Source organism: Sparus aurata, chromosome 24 (genome assembly GCF_900880675.1).
Source record: "Sparus aurata chromosome 24, fSpaAur1.1, whole genome shotgun sequence".
Classification (NCBI taxonomy): Eukaryota; Metazoa; Chordata; class Actinopteri; order Spariformes; family Sparidae; genus Sparus; species Sparus aurata.
Genome location: NC_044210.1, coordinates 21354279 through 21377757, shown reverse-complemented (window position 1 = coordinate 21377757; position 23479 = coordinate 21354279). Strand labels below are relative to the sequence as shown.

The window sequence follows — 23479 nt, the reverse complement described above, 5'->3', positions numbered from 1 at the left end:
AGCAATAAAAAAACAAAACCAAAAAAAGCCAGAACTTTGCGCATACATCTTTCCTCCCTCTGGGCTAAGCCTCGGATCTCCCATAATCCTAGATCCACCCCTGCTCGACACAACATAAAACTTGTAGTATGTGTAGTATGTGTAGCAAAGAAATGTAGCACATTTTCTCACCTTTAACTGTAAATATATATTTATTCATGAGTGTTTCAAAAGATGGTCTTTTTGCACGACGGATCTATTTTAGTATGATTAACCTTTGTTCTTTAAACTTTAACTTGACTGACTTTAAAACAGATTTGAGCACTAAACAAATGAAATAAACCGGTGAAGCCAAACATCTTTAAATTCTGAAGCAGTGAAACATTTTCATATCTCCAGCTGAGAGGTTTATCAGAACTGACTTTGTGGGTTAACATGTGCACAGAACATGAACTGGGACTCACAGCTGCTTTCATCACATGTTCTACAACACCTGCAGCATTCCTCCACACAGGTACGACAGCAGAGGTGTCGCTTGTCTGAATGTTAACAGGATGTCTGTATTTCTTTATTCTCCACAGATGTCCAGCTGCTGCTGGTGTGTAAAGAAGAGGATCTTCCAGAGCAGCAGAACTGGAGCTCCAGTCTGGACCAGCAGGACCCACCAGAGCTGCCACACATCAAAGAGGAAGAGGAGGATGATGTCATTAAGTTCACATTCACTCCTGTCCCTGTGAAGAGTGAAGATGATGATGAAGAGGAACCTCAGTCCTCACCGCTTCATCACAGACCAACTGAAGAGAACAAAACAGAAGCTGGTGGAGAGGACTGTGGAGGACCAGAACCAGCCAGGACCTCAGATCCATATCGACATTTACAACCCAAGAATGATGACGGCGCTGAACCCGAGACTGGTGACACCGCTGAACCCAACAGTCAGTGCGTTTACATGCACAGCTTAGTCACATTACAGCCATACTTCGACTCTGCTACTCAATCAGACAACTGCAATTATCCGAGTTTACATGCCGGTGAGAAAATCGGATTATTGGCCGGAGCATGTCATACCCCGGTACGCTAGGTGGCGCTGAACCCATTTCAACTAGTGGTAACAGAGACACCTCCAGCTGACCTCTTTACGTCACCGGCATTCAAGAAAGATGGCGTACGAAGAGCGAAACAAAGCTACATCTTTGTACATTTCGTATATGGTGTACATGATAATTACACAAACTAGGGGCACAATGGCGCTCTTTCTTGCAGTGATTCCATCTACTTCCGGCTCACGGCCCACGGGAAAAATCTCACGCCTGCGCAGAAAGCAAAATCCGATCCGATCGGCTGGAATTTATACATGCAGGAGTAATGCGACTATCAATCGAATAATCTGGGTGCTTCAATCCGATTTTAGTCAGACTAAGGTGTATACATGCATCTTAGAAATCCCATCATAGTCAGACTAACACAGTAATTCGGTTTTCTTGAGTGTCATGTAAACGCACTGACTGATGACAGTCACGACTGGGAGGAGACCAGGGAACCTCAGTCAGGTTTAAACTCTGACCACAAGGGAAACCAACATAAAGATGATGGAATCCAAACTGAAGTGAAACCATTTAGCTGCTCAGTTTGTGGTAAAAGTTACCGTCAGAAGAAATTCTTCACAACCCACATGATATGTCACTCAGAAGGGAAATGCTTTAGCTGCTCATTTTGTGACATGACGTTCCAGCGGAGAGGAGGGGTTGTGAGGCACATGAATTTCCACAAGGGGGAGAAACCCTTCAGTTGTTCTGTCTTTGGAAAAGGGTTTGTAATATATTCAAGGTTGACAGCTCACCTAAGAGTTCAAACCCTTCACATGCTGGGTCTGTGAAACATGTTTCAGTGACAGATGCAGCTTATCCAAACACACCAGAATTCATACTGGTGAGAGACCCTGCAGTTGTTCAGCTTGTGGTAAGAGGTTTGCTGAGAACGGACATCTGAAAAGCACATGACAGTCCACACGGGAGAGAAACCCTACAGCTGCTTGGTCTTTGCAAGAAGATTCGCAAATCGCAGGAATCTGAAACAACACTTGAATGTCCACAAGGGGGAGAAACCGTTCAGTTGTAGCGTGTGTCGTAGAACGTTTGCTCTGAAGACAACACTGACACAACACCTGACCGCCCACACTGGGGAGAAACTGTTCATCTGTTCAGTCTGTGGTAAAGGGTTTAGAGACAGAGGAACTCGGAGACAACACTTGATTGTCCACATGGGGAGAAACCGTTCAGTTGCAGTGTTTGTGGAAAAAGATTTACTCAGCTTGTTAACATAAAAAAACGCGAGTGTACTGGTGAGAGTGGTGGAGACAAATGAAGCTTCAGAGATGCTTGTTGAGTCGATTTCTTACAGCAGGACTGAAGAACTGAGGACGAGTCTTAGCTCAACGCAGATCAACAGAAACCTCTCACTCTTAGTTCAGGTCAAACCACACAGTCATTTTGATTCTGTTTTTAATCGTATCTATGTCATGTGGTGGTGTTCATCGAATTAAAACTGATTCAAAGAATCTCACGGCTTCAACATGTTTTCATTTGTGTAGGAGATACTACTTGATAACTAAAGATAATAAATCACTGGCGATTAATAACACACTCGTAGATGGGGCACCACCTCCGTTATTTGATTTACTGGACTAGGCCGGAGGGAATTATTCCAAACATCTAACTACACAAGTTGGCTTGGGCAGTTAGATGTTTTATCTCATTTAGTTTAATCAGTTTCAAAACCTGTGTTCTATATCTCATTTTCTGAAGTAGTGACTTCTTTACACGGATCCATCGATTTTCCACATCAAATTAACTTCCAGAGACAAGGACATATGGTTATACAGGTTTATTAACTAAATAATACAGAGTAAATAAAACAAAAATAATAATTCAAAGAGATGACAACAAATAACAGATAATATGGAGATATGCAGTTCAATTACTGCAGTTCAATTACTGCACCATCCTTTGATGTATGATCAGCATCTTAATCAGCGTTTCTTTGTAGTGCTGATGATTCAGCTTCAACTATGAACTGGTTTAACTTCTTGTCTAAAAATAACTGGGGGATGAAATGCTGCCAGGGCGAACCTTCCTTCATTACTAAATACAAGAGAAAAAAGTAGCTTCTTCTGAGTCGGCAACGATACTTAAGAAAATGTAAAACAAAAGAAATAAGTTTCATTCTTATGCATGCTTTCAAAATAAAAGTTCTCAGAGAGAGAATACTTCAGGAACACGAATTATCACTTTGAAGAAAAATTCAACAAGTGGTTAGAATCTGCAGAGATTGCAAGTCTCGTGGGCCTGTCGCAAAAATGAAGCAAAGTACGAAAATCAAAAGTTAAAAGAAGAGTGAGCATGAAAGTGAGCAAGAGTGTAAAAAAAAAAATTAAGAGGAAGAGCAAATAAAAAAGAGTGTGAGTGAGAGCGGATTCTGCTGTTTTATATTTTAGACTGAAGGTGGACCCGCGGGGCGAGCTGACCGAGACTCTTCCTCAGGCGATATCGCATCTTATCTTGCAGACTTATTACCAGATTAAACTATTCCTATTGCTTTGAAAGTTTTTAAGATTGCAATTAACTGTTTGCCGAAATCCACCATGGAAAAGGTCAAATCCAGACACACGAACAGGGCCTCTTGCTAATGTGGAGATGAGAGGACATGTTCCTACATTTCTATTAAGAAAAAGTTTTTGTTGCTCAATAAATCATAAATGAGTCCATCAAAGTGTTTCTGATTTATATAACTACAGTGTCAACATGCTACTGAGAAACACATCTGGGCCTGTATTCCTAAAGATTCTGAGAATCCTTTCAGAGAGCTCCTAACTTAACCTAAAAATTCCTAGCAAGGAGTCTTAGCTTAGGAGTGATTCAAGAACTTTCTCAGAGAACTCTGAGCAAGGAATGGACAGAAACTCCTATCTTAGTGAGGAGGTGTGGTTGACCCCTCAAATCGATAAACTTAATCATAGAATCTAATCTTATGAAGACTGTGTAATAGTAAATAATATTTCACATAAAAGAAAAAATCTGTTAAATGAATAGTAAGCTATACTTTAAAATTATCCTACAAAACGTGTGAAAACGTAGGCCCACTTGTCATGGTTCTGTGTCTGGTTGTGCCTTATGTTTTGATTTCTATGCCCTTTTGTGTCTTGTCAGTGTCTTCTGTGTTTTTTCCCTTCCACCTTGTGCATGTTTGTCTCCCTCTGTCTGCCAGTGTTTTATCTCCTCTGTGCTTCCCCCTCGTTATCTCACCTGCCCTCTTCTCTCCTCTCTCTCCGCACCTGCTCCTCGTCCCCCCCATCAGTGCCTGTGCACATAAGTCTTTGTTCTCCACTCACTCCTTGTCAGTCAGTTGTGTGTGATTCCCCATGACCTCCCGTGTCTCCTTCTGTGTCCTTCTTGATGGTATGTTTTTGGATTTTGATTTCTTACTTTATTCTTTTGGATTTGGACTTTGTAGAATTGGTTTTGTTGCACTTTGTTTAGCATTGTTATTTTGCTACTTTGTCTTTTGGTCCTTTTGACTCCTTTAAAGGTGCAGTTGGTAACTCTTATAAAAGTGACTTTATGTCATATTTGCTAAAACTGTCACTATGTAAAGGCAGCATTACATGAAACTAGTAATCTGTAAAAAAAAAAACAGGCTCATTAAGTCCCGCCTACTGCTCCTACTGCAAGTTGCCAGAATCCACCGACACTGGGCAATAAGAACCAATCAGAGCCAGGATGGTGTCTGATGGACTGTCTGACAGCTGTCGATCACTGGACACGCACATGCTGCGGACAGCTCCCGCCCCATTCCTCCTCAGCTCCACTCGGTCAAGCGCAGAACTACGAGAGCGGCCTCAGCAGTTCAGAGAAAGTAATGGCTGAGCAACAACCATCAGCAGGAAACTACTACCGATACCTCCGTTACCAACAACAGCCTACACGGGTTAAAAAGAGGAAGCCAGAAGGGAAAAAAAAAGCAAAAAAGAATGAATTAGACCGAGCCCGGCATGAAACCAGAGTAAACATCGGAGTAAAGTTAGCTATACAGAGGTGGAGGGAACTCCGTGATCTGGAAAGATTCAAAACCAATGCAGAGTTGGCGACTTTTCTGCTGGACAGGTAATTACCCCTGCTTGATTTACACAATGTTTGATTTGATTTTCGGCGGGGCTAAAAAGCTAATTGTAATTGTTACCGTAGTGCATGTAATGTTCCTGTGATGTTGCAGTCGGGCTTATGTTAGCTTGTTTCCGATGCTAATGCTATTGTTACTGTTTGGCGTTATTTTATTAAAAATGGCAGGAAATATCTCTATGAAGTGACCTGGCAGACTTATCGGTTTTGATTTTGTCCTCGTGATTATGTGTAACGTGTCTGTGCTCTCACAGCTGAACTAGGTGTAAAAGTAAAGCCAATTCAGATGAATAGACTAGACTAGCCTGCATTTCTAAGTTCAAACTCTTATGTTCTGTTCTCCCCAGATGGTGGAACAGCGGCGCTGCACCGCTATACCACTAGGTCAGCGCCGCTATACTCCACCACCATTGACAGTGACGAGCGTCTGTCCGTCCCCCGGTTGACGGCGAGGAGCACCCAGCTGACAGCGATGAGCATCCGTCCGTCCCTCGGCTCACGGAATTGACGACCGTTCGCCTGGACTACAACCACCATGTCCACAGACCAGCCAAGAGAAGTCCTGACAGTCCATAGTGTATGTATAAGCATAAATGTTATTAAGTCTATCTTAATTTCTCACCATCTCAGCCACTATGTTCTGTACCAACAAAGAATGTTCAGAAACCTGGATCAGGTTTTTACATGTAACAGTATCCTGGTCTCTCAAAACTGGGATAACATGTTTACATGTGCAAAACATAACCAGGATACTCCAAAAAACACGATCATAATCAGGATGCTAGTTGGCTGTAATTATTCAGACTGTGGCCAGTTGTGTTCAAGCCGGCACAGGTAGATGCTGCCTCCCTGATGGTTACTGAAAACTATAAAAGGGATGATAATAATGCATTTAAAAATACATCATTAAATATTTAAACATTTCACACTAGATCAATCAAGGCATCATTTTGACTGTTTCAGATTTTCAATGTAATAACTTTGTTGAAATAAAATCCATGTAACTATAGGACCCTGACTCCTCCTAAATGTGTGTGTATATATTACATCCAATTCTTCTCTTTCCACAGGTCAGAGATTGCCACAGACATAGAGGCATGCTGTTGCACTTTGAAGAATGAAGAATCTTCCAGCAAAAATACTTTTTTTTCTTTTTTTTTTTTCTTTTAACCTTGACTGACAACGTACTGTGCATTGTTACTCGGCATTTAACCTACATTGTTATGTTACTTTGAAAAATAAAGCTTGACAATATTTATAGAGTTATTACTTGTTTTTGATAAGCACATTTGCTTTTGAGACATGCATGCCTAGACCCAGACACAGTGGTTCCAATTTCTTATACTGAAGGATAGTGTTTTTTTTTTGTTTTTTTTTGTGTTTTTTTGTTTTTTTTTAAAACTAGTCCAAAGGGTATTTCAATAAAATAAGGTTAAGGGGTTATTTTTTTATTATTATTTTTTTTTTACATTTATGCAATTTGAAACAAATCCCTTTAGAAAGAAAATTTTGTTAGATAATGAAATCACATATTTTGATTTGTATTTTTTTAACAATGTAAAAAACACAACACTCAAATGCACATCTCAGGCGGTTGGTTGCAGCATTTCTTCTCCACAACTGTGGGCATTTCCCTGCATCTCTGGGCTGGAGTTGGACAGGAGGTGCTGTTGGAGCAGCAGCAGGGGCTGACCGCGGCTGAGGACATCACAGATGAGGCTGGGGTCCCGTGTCAAAGTTTGCCTGATGTACAGCCAAGCGTTGAATTTGCTCCTAGTAATTACAAGATAAGGTGTATATAATAGTAAAACAACTATTACCTGTGTTTAGAAACAGACTATTATAACTGAGATTACTTACACGTTCAAATGCAATCCTCTGCAATCTCAAACATCTGACTCGAGCAGTGTCATCTGCACGGAGGTCATCGGGTGTTTGTCCAACGTGACGTCCTCTGCCCCAGCATCCACGGTCCCCGGTCCCGGCCTGATCCACCTCTTCCACGGCTCCCTCGTCCACCCGTGCTCGCAGAAGCAGCTGTTGGGGTGTACTCATCATCTGAGCCCAGTGTCTCAGTCTCAAAACTCTAACCATGTCAATAAATAAAAATGTCACATTTTGCAAAGCGACAAATGTAAATAAGCTGCTAATTTACTGGTGTGACTGACGTGCTAAGCTAAATACTACACTCTCCGAACGTTATTCTTATCACAAAATTAGACTATTGCTAAATAAACATGTAAAGAATTGAGGAACAAGTTTCTAGGTAAGGTATAGCCATGTGAAAGTCACTGTAAAGCGTTTTATATCGAGCTGTGTGGAGTGTAGCTCATGTTATTACCGATTCATTGTGCCATGTTGGTTACCTGGCCTCTTCAGTCGCGTGCACAGGTCGCGTGCGTCGCGTGTACGGCAGCCTCCTCTCTGGGAGGGACTTTGGAGGCAGGGCAGGAGAGCAGCGGAGAGGGAGGGGGAGGGATCTGAAAGTTGTACTTGTTCAAATTTAGTGCTAAGACCTCACTCTCCTCCAAGTTACCATCGCACCTTTAAGTTTGTTCTCCTGGCCCTTTTTTTGTATCACCCAGCTTTGGCGTAATTAAAGCTCGCTTTTTGTTCACTCTTGTCTTGCCTCCTGTGTGTCTGCGTTTGGGTCCACCCCTTTTAGTTTTCCCTTGTCGTGACACCACTTGCACAGCATTCACATAGAGATAGTTATATTTATTTGTTTATATTAATTGCCATGCTGGTAATTTTTGCACTTTCATCTTTAAACATTTAAACTCAATTTGGTATTAACGAGGGTAAAATGGTTTAGCTTTCATCAATGTCTGTGCTCGCTGACACACCTATAAGAAGCAGTGTTGTGATGACTTTAATTTCAGGTGGTATTGCATTGTGGCGTTGGGTTGGAAAAGTAAGTGCATCTCTAATGAGATCAACCACAAATATTCCTGCACGATCCAATCTGTAGCGTTTCATTAATTCACTGTCATCCAGTGTTTGGAGAATATCTCTACTGCCTCTTCTGTCCGCCATTTTGTCCTTTGCTTGGGAACTCCTAAGCCGCTAAAAGTCCTCTTGCCTGCTCTTAACAGATCTCACCTCAGGAGCTCTCTTAAGAGCTAGGATTCTTTAGGAATAGCTTTTATCTTTACTAGGATCTAATCTTCACTTTTAGGGGAAATTCTAAGAAAACATCATGATTCTAAGAATTCTCTTAGAATTTGGCCACTAAGAGCAACTCTTTGCACCAAGAATCTTTAGGAATACGGCCCCTGATTCTTTAATGACTGTTTTGATTCATCATTTGGGAAACAATGAGTCATATATATATAATATTTGTCATTTACTGTTCATTTGTGATGAAGCTGAAATGAAACGGTGACGATAAAGCAGCAGTTTGTGGGTGTTCGGACTGTTTGGAGGTTTAGTGGATTTAACAAGGAAGAAGAACTAAAACAAGGCTGCCTCTGGTTCTAATGTGAACTGTGAGTCGGACCATGTTACAGAACCACTCTGTGACTCAGTCTAACCACAGGAAATGTTTATTATCTCACTGAATGATGGACTTTTCTTCTCACTATTATATATTTGACACTGTCACTTTTTGGAAATGACTTAAAGGGCCTATTTGTGAAGTGATCAGTGAGAGTGATGTGACTGCGTGAAGCTCCACAGCTTCAGTTCAGAGGGAAGAAGAGCTCTGGATCTAGACCAGGACCAGGACTCGACGACGACACCAGACACTGCTGATCTTCACTCAGTGGACTTTTATTTATTATATTTATTTCTCACAGCTGTTTAGTTTCAAATCCAACAAACGTCCTGATAATACAGCCGGACTTCAACAGCCACAAAACACTGAGAGAAACACAATGATTGTCATTCAAATGTGTTTTCTTCTCATAGAATAATCAGACAGAAATGAAGAGATGTTGTGCAGTTTCTGACTCTGTCACTACGGACAGAATTACATGTGTTAACCAACACCATCAAACTTTTAGTTTCATCATTAGAAACACATGAAACAAGTCAGAGTGTTTCAGGTGGAGTGTCGAGTACATTTGATCAGATTTTACTGTCCATTTACAACTTTGTTCACAATGATTCTTTACAATTAAAGCTGCAGACGACTCAATGTTTTCTCTTTCTTACATTTCACTAATAGTTGTGGATTTTATTGGAACAAGAGCCAGAATTCAAAACAACACATGACAGAAAGTACAAGTCAACGCAATTTAATCCACAATTTAATGGAAGAAGAAGTTTCAAATGTAAATGAAGAATCTTTTCAATCACTTTGAATCATTTTGTACAAAGTTGACTGATGAATTTATTCCAAGAAGCTGAAAGATTGATGTGACTGTGATCCTGTACAGACTCAACTGTTCAGCACTGACAATGTTTCTGTGACAGGAGGAGACTCTGCACACTAAACACCACACAGACTCACTGAGGAACCAGAACTGGACCAGAAGAGTCCAAATCCAGGATAAAGAGGTTCAGTGAATGTGGTGTTGAAGGTGTGGAGGTGAATCAGTGAGTCAGAGGAGACTCTGTAGAAGGACAGAGTGTCAGCAGGACAGTCCACATACACTGCTACTCTACCAGAAGAGGAGGAGGAGGAGGAGGAGGAGATGTCTGTTAGTCTCTTATTGTGCCTGACAGAGTACAGACCACCATCAGAGCAGCTCAGACTCCAGGAATGATCATTCTGTCCAAACAAATAGTCTTCATCACTGTCTCCTCTCCTTCTGATTCTTCTGTAACTCACTGATATATAAACATTTCCTCTCCACTCGACCTCCCAGTAACAGCGACCAGTCAGACCAGTTCTACACAGCAGCTGAGGAAACAAGGTCTCAAACCTCTCTGGATGATCAGGATATGACTGATTCTTCTTCACATATGTCATCTTCCTGTTGTTGTCAGACAGTTTGATCCTTCTGCTGACGGTGTTTGTGTCGACTGTGAGCTCACAGGAATCTGATGGAGAGAAAAAGACACAACACAGCTGCAGTTATTAATGTGTCATCATCATTGTGATGATGACATCACAGATGTGAATGAGTGATGTCACAGTGTTTTGATGAATGACAGTAAAAAGACACTCACACTTCCTCAGACCTGGTGTCAACCATCGGACTCCAGCAGGCTCCACCCTGAAAGGAGGAGGGGGGTCAGAGCAGCACATCCTCTTTCAGCATGCAAACATGGACATGACATGACTCTCATACACAGAAACACAATCTGTCCACCAGGCTGCTTCTCCCTGTTCTCCCTGAACCTCTTCACCTCTGCCACTCTCCTCACACACTGAGAGTGAGCCACAGGATGTTGGTGTGTGTGAAAGAGGACCACAACATCTGAGAACACACACAAACCTCTTGTTGGATTTATCACTTCATCTTTATTTTATTGGATGTTGTTGCTGTTTCCTGTGGGCAACCTTACGCTTGCTGTTCCAATGATCCAATGTCAACTTGTGACCAGGTTTCTATATTAGAGGACTTTTGGATTTGGACGTCAGAACTTTTGAGGTCTGATTCCTGTTTGAAGCTTGGAGGGCTTTTCTGAAGCTCAGCTGCACAGTCTGCTTTTTGTTCTTGCTGTGTTTCTGCTGCTTTGTTTTACTGTGCAAAGAAACAAATACAATTCATACGTAATAAATCAATCAGAAAACATTGGACGTTGGTTCCCGACCTCTGCCACAGAACCAAGTGACAGAGGTTCCCAGACTGTTTCCCTCCAGAGCCTCACAAGTGTCACCGAAGCTGTTTGTGATAGAAACAGTTTTGTTTCATGTGTTGACATGTTCATGTGACTGTAGTTTGGTGCTGGATTGAAATCTGATGTATATTACAGCAGTCATAGTTACTGTAAGGGGGAACTTCAAGTCATGTTTGATGCCATTAAAAGCAGAACGCGACAACAAACCAATTAAATTGATCATAAAAACAGTTGCAGACCAGTTTCATGGTGGATTAGCTGGTTTACGTTACGATGCAGGCGTGGTGGCACGGAGCAAGCTGCTTCACTTCATAGTCAAAGACGTAGAGCAGAAGATACATCAGGAAAACACATTCAATGCAGCAGTTCTGGTGATGAACAGGAAGCTACTTGGAGTTGCGCCGTCTCCTTTCTGAACCGGCTCTGTTAAGCATTTGCAACATTGCGGAGGCCACATGCCGAAGTATCCTTGAGCAAGATACTGAACCCCAGAATTGCTCCTGATGTGCAGTTGGCACCCTGTGGGGCAGCCACTGCCATCAGTAAGGGTCCTGCAATGAGCTGGCAACTCATTCAGGGTGCACCCTGGCCTACGCCCATGCGTCGAACTGGATTTGGCCCCAGTAAGCCCCGCAACCCCTCAGGGGGATAAAAAGCAGCAACATCCCGCAACCCTCACGGAAAAAGCGGAAAAGAAAACGAACGAACGAACGGAGGCCACAGAGGCAACAGAAACTACAAACGTTACAGAAGAGAAAAGTATACGAGCCAAGTCATCAACAGTGTGGCAGCACTTTATATTAAAGCGTTGAAAGAAAATAGCTACAAGATGTGCGGAGCTGATCTCATATGGCCCTGTAGCACCACATCACTGAGACCTGAAGAGAAAGCAGGTTGGAGCCACTATGGTTGAAGGAGACTCAGCACGGTGGCTTAGTAGGTTTCGAACCCAGAACCTGTATACAATGATCCGTAGGTTCCGTCCCTTTAGTCACTTTTTGTTCAGCCACAGTTGTTCCAGTCTGTAAATAGTTTCACACTGAGGCACAAACACACTGTCAATGATGATCTAGAATGTAATTACTCCAGTGTTGATAAAGATCCATGTTAGAACCATTTTAAGTTCAAAGTCATGCACTTTGGCAAACACAGCAAAACCAGAGGCCAAGAAATCAGACAAGCACATTTTGCACAGGCATTTAACTAGTCTAAAAAAGAGGTGTAACTTTAATGTTTGTGCCAATTCTCTCCTGTTCGCTGATCTTCATCTCGTCTTCTAGTCTTCCTCGCTTCACTTTTAACTGTTGGCTTTACGCTATGCTGCCTTTTCTCCTGAACTGAACTGAGGAACTGGAGGTAGAGAAAATGAAGCAGACCTCCTAATACTGAACCATCTACAATCCAGATACAGAGTCTCACACTGACTGTATGTGGCTGCAACAGGAATTTTCATACCTGAGAGTGTCCAGTCTCCAGCCTGGATCCTTCAGTCGAGCAGACAGCTGCTTCACTCCTGAGTCTCCTGGATGATTATAGCTCAGGTCCAGCTCTCTCAGATGGGAGGGGTTGGAGTCCAGAGCTGAGGCCAGAGAAGTACAGCCTTCCTCTGTGATCAGACAGCCCGTCAGCCTGCAGATACACAAAACAACACACATCAGCTGAGGGTCCTGATGATTCAGTGCATGTCTGTGTTTAAGGGTTTAACATTTATTATATTCATCTTATTCATATTCATTCATCTTAGTTTTCACTAATTTACTAATCAGCAGTTATGCAGAGTATAACTGAAGCTGATAGAAATGCCATTAGTTTTGCAAATATTTGGTCATGAACCAACATATTGTACAAATCATGATGACCTGATGATGGAGTTAGAACAAAAGTCAGAGGATCACCAAAGTAATTACAGTTTATCCTGAGGGGAGCATCAGTTCATCCAGTGGTTGTTGATTTATAGATAGATAGATAGATAGATAGATAGATCGATCTTTGGAAGTTGTTCTGGGCTCTTTGGCTACCATTAGTATTTCCGTCTCTTCACACTTCTAGCTGCTTTGAGATGGTTGTGTAGCCTTTACCTTTAACATAATTTTCATTCCAATCTCCTGTGACAACTCTCTCCTTAGCTTTCTGTGATCCATGTTCAGTGTGGTACACACCATGATACAAGACAGCGCAGTGACTACTTTTCACCCTGACTGATTTCAAGTTTGAAGACACCTGTGATGCTAATTACAGGAGACACCTTAACTGAACTTGTCCACGTGTGTATATATATTCTTTTTTTTTTTTTTACCCTGTCTGGTCTGGATCTGCTCCAAATGTAAAGTGACATGAAATAATGAAATAAAGCAATGAATCCTCACCTGACAATTTCAAGGTCACAGCGTGGACTCCCCAGTCCAGCTGACAGCTGCTTCACTCCCAAATCCTGCAGGTTGTTGTTACTCAGGTCCAGCTCTCTCAGACTAGAGTACTGGGATCTGAGAACTGAGGACAGAGCTTCACAGCTTCTCTCTGAGAGGTTACAACCACCCAGTCTGGATAAAGAATAATGAGCAGAACAAGAAGATAATATTTCTATTTGGGTCAATAACAGCACATTTACTGCATTCTGAAGAAACTTCTCCACACTTACAGAGCTTTGTTGGAGGCTTTGACCAATGGCAGCAGCCTCAGAAAAGCCTTCTCTGAAGTAGAGTATTTCTTCAGGTCAAACTCATCCAGACCGTCTTCTGATGACAGTAAGATGAAGACCAGAGCTGACCACTGAGCAGGAGACAGTTTATCTGTGCAGAGACTTCCTGAACTTAGGGACTGTTGGATCTCCTCCACTAGAGAACGATCGTTCAGTTCATTCAGACAGTGGAACAGATTGATGCTTCTCGCTGCAGACAGATTCTCACTGATCTTCTTCTTGATGTACTTGACAGTTTCCTGATTGGTCTTTGATCTATTCCTTGTCTGTGTCAGCAGACCTTGTAGGAAATTCTGATTAGTCTCCAGTGAAAGACCTAGGAGGAAGCGGAGGAACAAGTCCAGGTGTCCATTTGGACTCTGTAAGGCCTTGTCCACAGCACTTTGGTAGAGACATGTCTCTGCAGATTGATGGTCTGCTGTTTTTTCTTTTTCAGACAACAGATTGACTCCAGAGTTGATGAACGTCAGATGGACATGAAGAGCAGCCAGAAACTCCTGAACACTCAGGTGGACGAAGCAGAACACCTTATCCTGGTACAGTCCACTCTCCTCTTTAAAGATCTGTGTGAAAACTCCTGAGTACACTGAGGCTGCTCTGATATCGATGCCACACTCTGTCAGGTCTGATTGATAGAAGATCAGGTTTCCTTTCTGCAGCTGATCAAAAGCCAGATTTCCCAGAGACTCAATCATCTTCCTGCTCTCTGGAGTCCAGTGTGGATCAGTCTCGGCTCCTCCATCATACTTGACATTTTTTACTTTGGCCTGAACCACCAGGAAGTGGATGTACATCTCAGTCAGGGTCTTGGGCAGCTCTCCTGTGGTCTTTGACACTCCCTTCAGAACTGTAGCAGTGATCCAGCAGAAGACTGGGATGTGGCACATGATGTGGAGGCTTTGTGATGTCTTGATGTGGAAGATGATTTTGCTGCCCTGCTCCTCATCTCTGAATCTCTTCCTGAAGTAATCCTCCTTCTGTGGGTCAGTGAACCCTCTGACCTCTGTCACCATGTTAAAGCACTCACGAGGGATCTGATTGGCTGCTGCAGGTCGTGTGGTTATCCAGAGGCGAGCAGAGGGAAGCAGTTTCCCTCTGATGAGGTTTGTCAGCAGCACATCCACTGAGGTGGATTTTGTGCTATCAGTCAGGATTTTAGTGTTGTGGAAGTCCAGAGGAAGTTGACACTCATCCAGACCGTCAAAGATGAACACAACCTGGAACTCTTCAAAGCTGCAGATTTCTTTGGTTTCAGTGAAGAAGTGATGAACAAGTTCCACCAAGCTGAACTTTTTCTCTTTCAGCACATTCAGCTCTCTGAAAGTGAATGGAAATGTGAACTGTATGTCCTGGTTGGCTTTCTCTTCAGCCCAGTCCAGAGTGAACTTCTGTATTAAGACTGTTTTCCCAATGCCAGCCACTCCCTGTGTCATCACTGTTCTGATTGGTTCATCTCCTCCAGGTGAGGCTTTGAAGATGTCTTCTTGTCTGATTGTTGTTTCTGGTCTGTGTGGTTTCCTGGATGCTGTTTCAATCTGTCTGACCTCATGTTCATCATTGACCTCTGCAGTCCCTCCCTCTGTGATGTAGAGCTCTGTGTAGATCTGATTCAGAAGGGTTGGGTTTCCTGCTTTAGCGATCCCCTCAAACACACACTGGAACTTCTTCTGAAGGTTAGATTTAAGTTTACGCTGACAAACTGCAGAATGACTTCCTGAATAAACACAGAACAAAGATCATCAGGGTTGGCAGTTCTTGTGTCTGGATGAGCCAGTTTTGTATTTATGTTTGTTTTATCTGAACAAACTTCTGCCAGCAGAGAAGGCTGCTGCCTCTGATTCTACACATACTCTTCAGTGTCTGCAGCGTTCATTATGAAATACAAATTAAGACCTTTAGAATATCAGATAATTTATAACCAGCTTGATTGGGATGGCGATAAAAGTGTAAATAAAAACAGTATTTAATCATTTGTAAATTAACTATGTTTTGTTGATCGTGTCCCGACTAGAAACACGTTGCTGGCATCAAATACAGAATAAGTTGGGACTTACAAAAAGCATTGACTTGACCCTCATGGAGCTGTGCAATACAGCCAAAAATAGTATCATCATTAGAAATTAAAAGGATGTTACCATTTCCCAAATCCACACTTCTATTTTTTACTTAAACATTTTACCAGCACTCATGGCTATGATATTCTCAGACTTAGACTTTAGTGCTGTAGTTTTCAGACTTTAAGACATGCACCGAAATGCACCGTGAGTCTCTAGACTATCACCCCTTCAACAACAGCAGCTTTACCTTCAGTCTGAGAGGAGGATGCTCCTCTGTTCTTTGGAGTTCTTCCAGCACCTTTAGCATCCACTGACACTGAGAGAGAAAGAGATTATGTGTTGTATTCATCATATGAACATAATATTTAATTAATTATAATATCAATCTGACAATAAAAGGGCCTAACTCAGGAGAAGTTTCATTGGTAATGTTTCATGATGTCCTCTAGCTGTCTTTGGGGTTCTACTTCCACATAAACATGTTTTCTGTTTTTGCCACTTTAAATTTGAACATTTGGTTATTCTGTTGTGTGATCTGGATATACAGTTGTGTATGTTTGACACTAGAGGGGGCTCTAAGATGAGTATTACCTGGGCTGCAATGTATGTTGAGAGTTGGAGCATGTTTTGACTGGGCAACCAGGATGGTAACTTCAGCTCTCTGCAGTCACATCTTTCTTCACATCCTCAATCTATGATGTCATCAGCTGTATAACTTGACTGGTATGTTTGGGATCACAGTGTGAGGTAAACAAAGGGTTGAGCATCTCTACTCTCATTATATTATTAGTTCATTCATTTAAAAACACTACAGTTTATTTTACTGAATGTTTTCAGCCACTAGATCGATAGGTTTTTAAAGTTTCAGTCTTTGGGCCTTCATTCACACAAAGCCTGGACAACCCTGCTTAGTTTGGCTTCATTCCTGGATGTCTATGACATCATCATGTTATTCAATCCAAGAGACATTCAACAGTTGAGCAAAAATATCTTGTTATTATTTATTCTGTCTGACATAAATTCAAATATCACCAAATAGACAGCACAATGAGAAAACAGTAACCGATTCCCCCAAACGACTGGAACTCTGAACTCTCTTTAACCAAATTACAGATTTATCACATTCTTTGTCTAGTCTCTTGATAACTAAGACGATAACTAATGTCATATATTTCACCTCCATTCATTGAGCTTCTCTAAGAAGGTCCACCTCACTTTGAAAGCCCTTTGAAACCTTTGCTTTAGCTCATGATCGTCTCCTCTTGTCCGGAGAAATGAAACTAATAAAATCAAGCTTTCCTGTTTTTAGTCCCAATGTGTTCTCTATTATTAGCTATTCTCTCCGTTCTGGTTCAATAACCTTCTATTCTGAAAAGGACCGTGTTCAGACACCTTTAAAGACAAGCGTTGACCAGCCCTTTCACACAATTATAGAACGATGTCAAAGCTAACCCTTTATTCATAATCTTACAGACCAAAATTACAGACCAAATCCTGAAATTGGTTGATGAAATTTTTCTCTCTTTGCTTTCACTCAGTTATAATTGAGTCAAACAACACTTGGTCTTTCAGGGCTTCCATACAAACCAGAGACAACAGCAGCTTTACCTTCAGTCTGAGAGGAGGACGCTCCTCTGTTCTTTGGAGCTCCTCCAGCACCTTCAACATCCACTGACACTGAGAGAGAAAGACATTATGTGTTATTTTAATCATCTCAACTCAACTCAACTCAACTTTATTTATAAAGCTCTTTAAGCAGCCATGGCTGGGACAATGTGCTGTACATTAAAAGAAATAGAACATGAAACATATTAACATTATGTTTTACATTCATCATTATATTAATCTAACAAAAAAAAAAGGCTTCTCATCGAAGTCACGACTCTTCTCTGTTTTGGCAAGTCAGTGGTGGAACGAACTCCCGCCAAATGTAAGGACAGCAGAATCATTCACCATCTTCCGCAAAAGACTCAAGACTCATATGTTCAGACTTCACCTCAACCCCGCATAGCATCATTCCAAAAATCCTAAAATTCTGTAATTATTAATGTTTTAGATGACCACTGATTATTCTTGCTTGATTTTGTGTCCATGAAGCATCTCATACTGGTTTAACTGCTCCTGAACAAACAGGTTAACATAACAAAATCTCATTGGTTATTTAAGGAATTGATAAAATACCACACTAATAATAAAACTATCCACATGAGTCAGTGACAGAAGAGTCTTAAACCAAAGAGTAACGTCAAGAGAATAAATCAGGGAGCTCCATCATGTCTCTGTCCTCTCAGTAAACAACAATGATTGATCACTTCAACCTTTTCTCATAAAAACAAGTTGTGGAATTTAATTTCATTCTCTGTTGAATTTAATGAGCTTCTCTACTGAGACTCTGCTCTGTCACAAGTATCGTGTCACCAGTTTACACCGGCTGTCTTTTCTCTGGAAATACAGAGATATAAAACTGACTGACCTTCTGATTCTGAGCTGCTGGCTGACAGGTTCTGCAGCAGGTCCATCCTGGGTATCTCCTTCAGAACCTCCTTGGTCACCTTCACAGCTCCATGAAGTTCATAGTTGTTAACCATCAGGTCCACTGTTTCCAACCTGTCTGCATTCTCCAGGTCAGCAGCTGCGATGGATTTGTAGTCGTAGTTTTTCATGAAGTCACGATCCTCCAGATGCCATTTGAACTCTTTAAATTCTTCGATTTTTAAATCCTTCAGAATTTTCAAGAGATCCACTTTCTTCAGTGTGGCTCCCTGCTAATAAAAGTCAGTATTATCAACCTGACAAAAAACTGTGACAGGAACATATCAAAGCATCAACAGGAGTTCTGATTGGCCGACACAGCAATAGAGTCTGGCCAGTTAGAGCTCCTGCTGCTGCTGCGTGGGCCGGACTGAAAGTAACTGAAGTGATGCTCTGCTTACACGTCCTTCTGTCTCCAGATGTGAACAGCTGACGGTCTGTTCCATTTTCCATCAGCTTCTGTTCCACCAGCTGTTACTTCTTGAAATGAAGCTGTCGTCTCAGGACACCAAACAACACTGAACAAGAAAGATAAAAATGTGGAACCAAAAATTTAGCATCAACACAAGTGAAAGTGAACAAAACTGAAGTTCTTAGACGTTAACCAATAAAGTGTTCAATGTTCCACAGAGGAGGACTCGAGTCACTTCTGTGCTGAAAACATCTTGGATCCAATAACCCTGCCGCATTCTGACTATTCAACTTGTGTTGGGCCCAGAAATGATGCAACACGTCTTCCCCTCGTGTGAATGCAGGTGTGACTGTTTCAGACTCTGATGGAGGTTTTGCTTCGTCCTCTGATCTCATCAGGAACATCTGGTCACCAGAAGAGGAAGAAGCACCATGACAGTGAGCAGTAAACATCAGTTCATGTTCCAGCCTGCAGCTTCTCTCTCGTCAGTCTATCCTGCTGAGCCGGACACTGCAGCTCCTGATCTGTCTGTCCTGCACTGCAACTTTATTCTTTATTCTATTCTCTAACTTATTCAATTACAGTAAACATGAAGAGACTGAGTCTGACAGAAAAGTCACAGATCATAAAAGAGTTAGTGAATTAACTCATGAACATACAGATGTACAAACATAAAGTAACAGTGTGGAAAGATGTCATTGAGTATAAAATGGAACTCCATGACAGCAGAGTTTCTTCATCAAAGGTGTGTCCTGTTACCTGTCAGGGTTCTGACCCGGTAAAGTCCAGATGAGCTCAAACAGGGTGTGTCCCTTCTTCTGCAGACACCGTCAGACGCTGCTGGTGTCTGTTGATCCGACCTACTGCCGTCACATCCTCAGAACTTTAGGTCCAAATGGAGCCGGGTCAGAACCAGGTGACAGCAGACAGGCAGAATGAGCTGAAGTCTAACTGGACAAACAGATGTGCAGTTGAAGTGAAACATGATGAGGAGCTAAAATGGCGACCTGTTCTCAGTTTGTGTTTGAGTGATAGTTTCAGGAACTGTTTAAACAAAGAGAGAGAGGCTGGAATAGTTTCATGTTCTCTGCCCTCCACATCTGATGACAAGATAACAAACAGGTTGATTGATTATTTATCACACTTCAGTGGACAGAGACAGAAAGAGGCGACACTTCCTGTTGGAGGAGTGTTCACAGCTCTGACAGCTCATTTAGTGACACACTTACATTTTGATTCTTTCATTACAAAATAAAAGCTTTCATCTGCTCACCGTCCTCTGAATGCTGCTTCTTGCTGTCTCCACATCAACTACTGACGACCAGCTAACTCCACCTCTGCTCTTCCTCCACCGTTCTCCTCTCAACATGGAGGATGATGTTTGTAATGGCAGCAGTTTGAACTCACAGCTGTGAGTTTGTAGAAATTAACAATTGAGCGGCAGATTTTTGCTGTTTCTAGTATCGCTAAGCTAACGACAGCTTGTGTTAACGAGTCAGACATTTTAAATGTGTTACATTACCTTCAGCTGGAGGTTCACACAGACACAACTGTCTGCACCACAACCATCACAGTGAATGAGACTTTGGACCGGCGCCGCCCGAAGAGGCTGTTAGAGTTACACATTAACCACACCGTATGAATCATATCAGTGAATTTGGATGACTTGTGTGTTTAATGAGAGTGTAAAGCTCAAATACATGTTCAGTTGTTGGTACTTTGGTTCAACGGAGCAGCTTTAGTGACTTTTAAAGAGCAACATCATGTAGAAACTTTTCCTCTCGTCTCTGCACCTAACAGAGGTCCTGTTGCTGCCGTAATTGCCTTTCTGAGTCCTCTTTCCAGTGTTTGCCTCTCACCTCTTGACCTTGCAGACCCTTCTCCTCTCCATCGAGCAGGAGGATGATGTTTTTCTTGCTATAAACACATCATCTGAGACTTTCTTTGAGTAATTTACAACAAATAACCACATCTGGTTCTTTCCCCCCCAAAAAGAAGATACACTACTTTTCCTCAGGTCAAACGAGGTCAAGCACGAAAGAGTCTTCTCTCTCCACATCAGAAGGATGGAGAACTGTTTTCTAACACAAATGTTATGATTTAATGTGTCTTTAACAATTGTAAATGAGGTAATGACATCTAATGTCTACGTCTCTCCCTCTGAAACAACAGTGACCCCTTGCGTGTCAAAACGTTATTTATGAGGGTGTTGTTACTGTGTCTGTGACATTCCAATCCTCAATCCTCCAATACTCATCTGAGCTCCATTAAGTTCTAAAAAAACAATAAACTACAATCTCATCCTCTTAATTCAACTATATTAGTTTTGAAACTAGTTAATTTGTTTCTCTATGTTATTGTTAAGCCAAGATCAATTTTATTGCTTATTGAGTTTCTCCAAATCTTTGTGTTTAATACTTCTGTTATTTACCAGTAAAACGTCTCTGACATGTTTTGTTAAGAGAGACTTAGAGGGAATGTGTTGAAGTCCTTGCATCTACTGTATATTCAAGTATTTTGTATCTTAATCATTTTTCAATTCTTTTTGAATGATAAGTGATCTAATCATGTCATATTGTCTCAATTAGACAATGTCCACCTTTTTAAGCCATGGTGAAGTTCTGGGAAAGGTCTCAATCTCGAAACATCAAAACGATACTTTAGTTCAAATTAAGTTTCAGGAGTTTAGACTCATAATGTCACAGAAGGAGTGACACTGCCACCTCTGTCTTCTCCTGTCACTTTTTGCTCCTCTGTTCACTTCTTGCTTTTTATTCTTGTTTTCCTTAAAGTCTAATCTTTATTTCATTTTTATTTTTGCGACAAGCTCTAAGAAAAGCTAATTGAATCACAACTTTAAATGCTTCACTTTTAATTTTTGACAGAACGAAGTTCTTTCTTTTTGATTTTTAATATATCATTAAAGTATCACTGCCTGATCCAAAAGAAGTTTAATTAGTTTAAAAATCAGAGCTTGAGAACCACCATTCGAAACCACGAAGAAAAACTCTATCTCAAGACTACTTGATCCTCATTTTATGAAGAACGTTGCAGTGATTGTCTGCTTCAGAATCCATGCAACTGGTCTCCATAAAGAGAGAATTTGTGTGCTCCTTAACCGAGACCGGCTCTGCCCCCAGCGCTCCCAATGTTGACATCCCGCTCAGCCTTTGGACCAAAACAGAGTACCGGCCTTCCCTCTAGCCACCAGAACGACACGGCAAGCCCGCAGTCCAACCCAGAACACTTAAGGAAACCAGACTTCAGGACCTACTGACTCCCAGACAAAGCAGGCTGAACGTCTTCATACAGCTAGATCCACACACGTGAGAAGGAGTAGTGTCTAAAGTTCTGACTTCTATAAATTTAAGAGAATCGAGATTAGGTTCTCGTTAGTATTAAAAATTACTCCAGTGATATTAAATACATAAAAGCCAACTCATAATTTCACCATCAGCCTACTATCACATAATCCTATTACTTTAATTATTACCATCTCTACGTTTTCTGTTACCTGTTGTTGTTCGTCTAAATTGTCAGTTCATTTATTTTACCCTGAACTGTTTAGTTAATAAACATATATAATCGTTTGTTGTTGTCCATGCAAGTCAATTCTAATATGGAGAACCGATGGATCTGTGCAAAGAAATCACTTCTTCAGAATTTTAGATTGAATGTAGATTTTGAAATTTAATACATTGATTTGAAATTGATTCGAACTGTTCAACTGTTTAGGAGTGTATGATTAATCCCCAGTGACTAATTACCTTTATTATTAAGTAGTGTTTCTCCTACAATCACGTTAACTCACTTTTTCTATGAGGTCACTACACAAAAACTCACAAGTTGTCATAAAGAAACATTCAGGCAAAAACTTGTTATAAAATCCTTCAGCTGTGCTGCAGATACTTTTTCACTAGAACCTCGTCAAACAAACAGTAAAGTTACATGTTAGTGTTTGTGACTGTGATTCAGTTCAGGTCCAGTTTGAATGAAGACACAGACATGTTGCTCTCTGGAGACTCTAGAGTCTTCCACATGTACTGGACCAAATTTCTACACAGACATGACACAACAGTTAATTTAAACTCTGTGTTATAAAGACAATAAAGCTGAATTGAGCCTTGATAAGCAGCAACAGCACGGCTGTTAAACTTTAATTTGAGACAAATTGATGAGGCAGCAACCTGTTGAGAACGTCTCCTCTCTGTCTGTGAGACAACTGTACGACAGATCTGGAGTCAGCTGAAGTGTTTCTTCACTCTGAGCTCCTTCAATGTTCAACACTCACATTTCATTTACTTTAAACTAAATGCAGTAAAAAGTCAAATTGCTCCTCTGAGATGAAGCGCAGGAAAAGTACAACGGAGCAGAAATACTTCAACTACAGTCCTGGAGTAAATGTACTTAGTTACTTTCAAAATAAAAGCATGTCACTTGATGTAAAACAGACTGATGTGATGAAAACGTTTGAACCAAAATCAAGCTTTAAATCAAACTAAAGGTATCAGAGGCCATTCAGAGCTCTGTTTTGGTTTTCATGGTTTATTATTTCTAAAAATCAAACTGAGGCCTGTCAGAGGTCCACCTAGGTGCATCATGGTCCTACACCTGTCCTTCTACCTGTGTAAACTCAGGTGCTCACAATGTTACCCAAATGATATTCCTTAACAAAACTAATTACTATCTACCCAAAACTATACATGCTAAACAATCAGATGAAAGAAATAACAAGAAAACTTCATGAAACTGTAATTAAAATGAAACATGGAGAATAATCAGACAGAACAATAACAACCCTGCTGAAAAAAACAGCACCAACCAGCATGATTTCTATGCTGGTTGGTGCTAATTAGTGCTACTTTGGTGCTGGTTTAGCTGGTGTACCAGCAAGGTC

General features: G+C 41.3%; 1 protein-coding gene across 1 annotated transcript; it reads right to left on the bottom strand.

The window, feature by feature from the left end:
• Positions 1-9603: 9603 nt before the first annotated feature.
• Positions 9604-20089, bottom strand: LOC115576615 (NLR family CARD domain-containing protein 3-like; the record flags this gene model as incomplete). The annotated part of the gene is made up of 10 exons (XM_030409154.1): positions 19856-20089; positions 19342-19529; positions 18572-18688; positions 18112-18400; positions 13522-15280; positions 13250-13423; positions 12380-12512; positions 10557-10591; positions 10269-10315; positions 9604-10139 (listed from the first exon to the last, which is right to left on the bottom strand). Coding segments are annotated over exons 3-10 (3018 nt in total), but the record flags the coding sequence as incomplete, so codon positions are not given.
• Positions 20090-23479: the final 3390 nt, after the last annotated feature.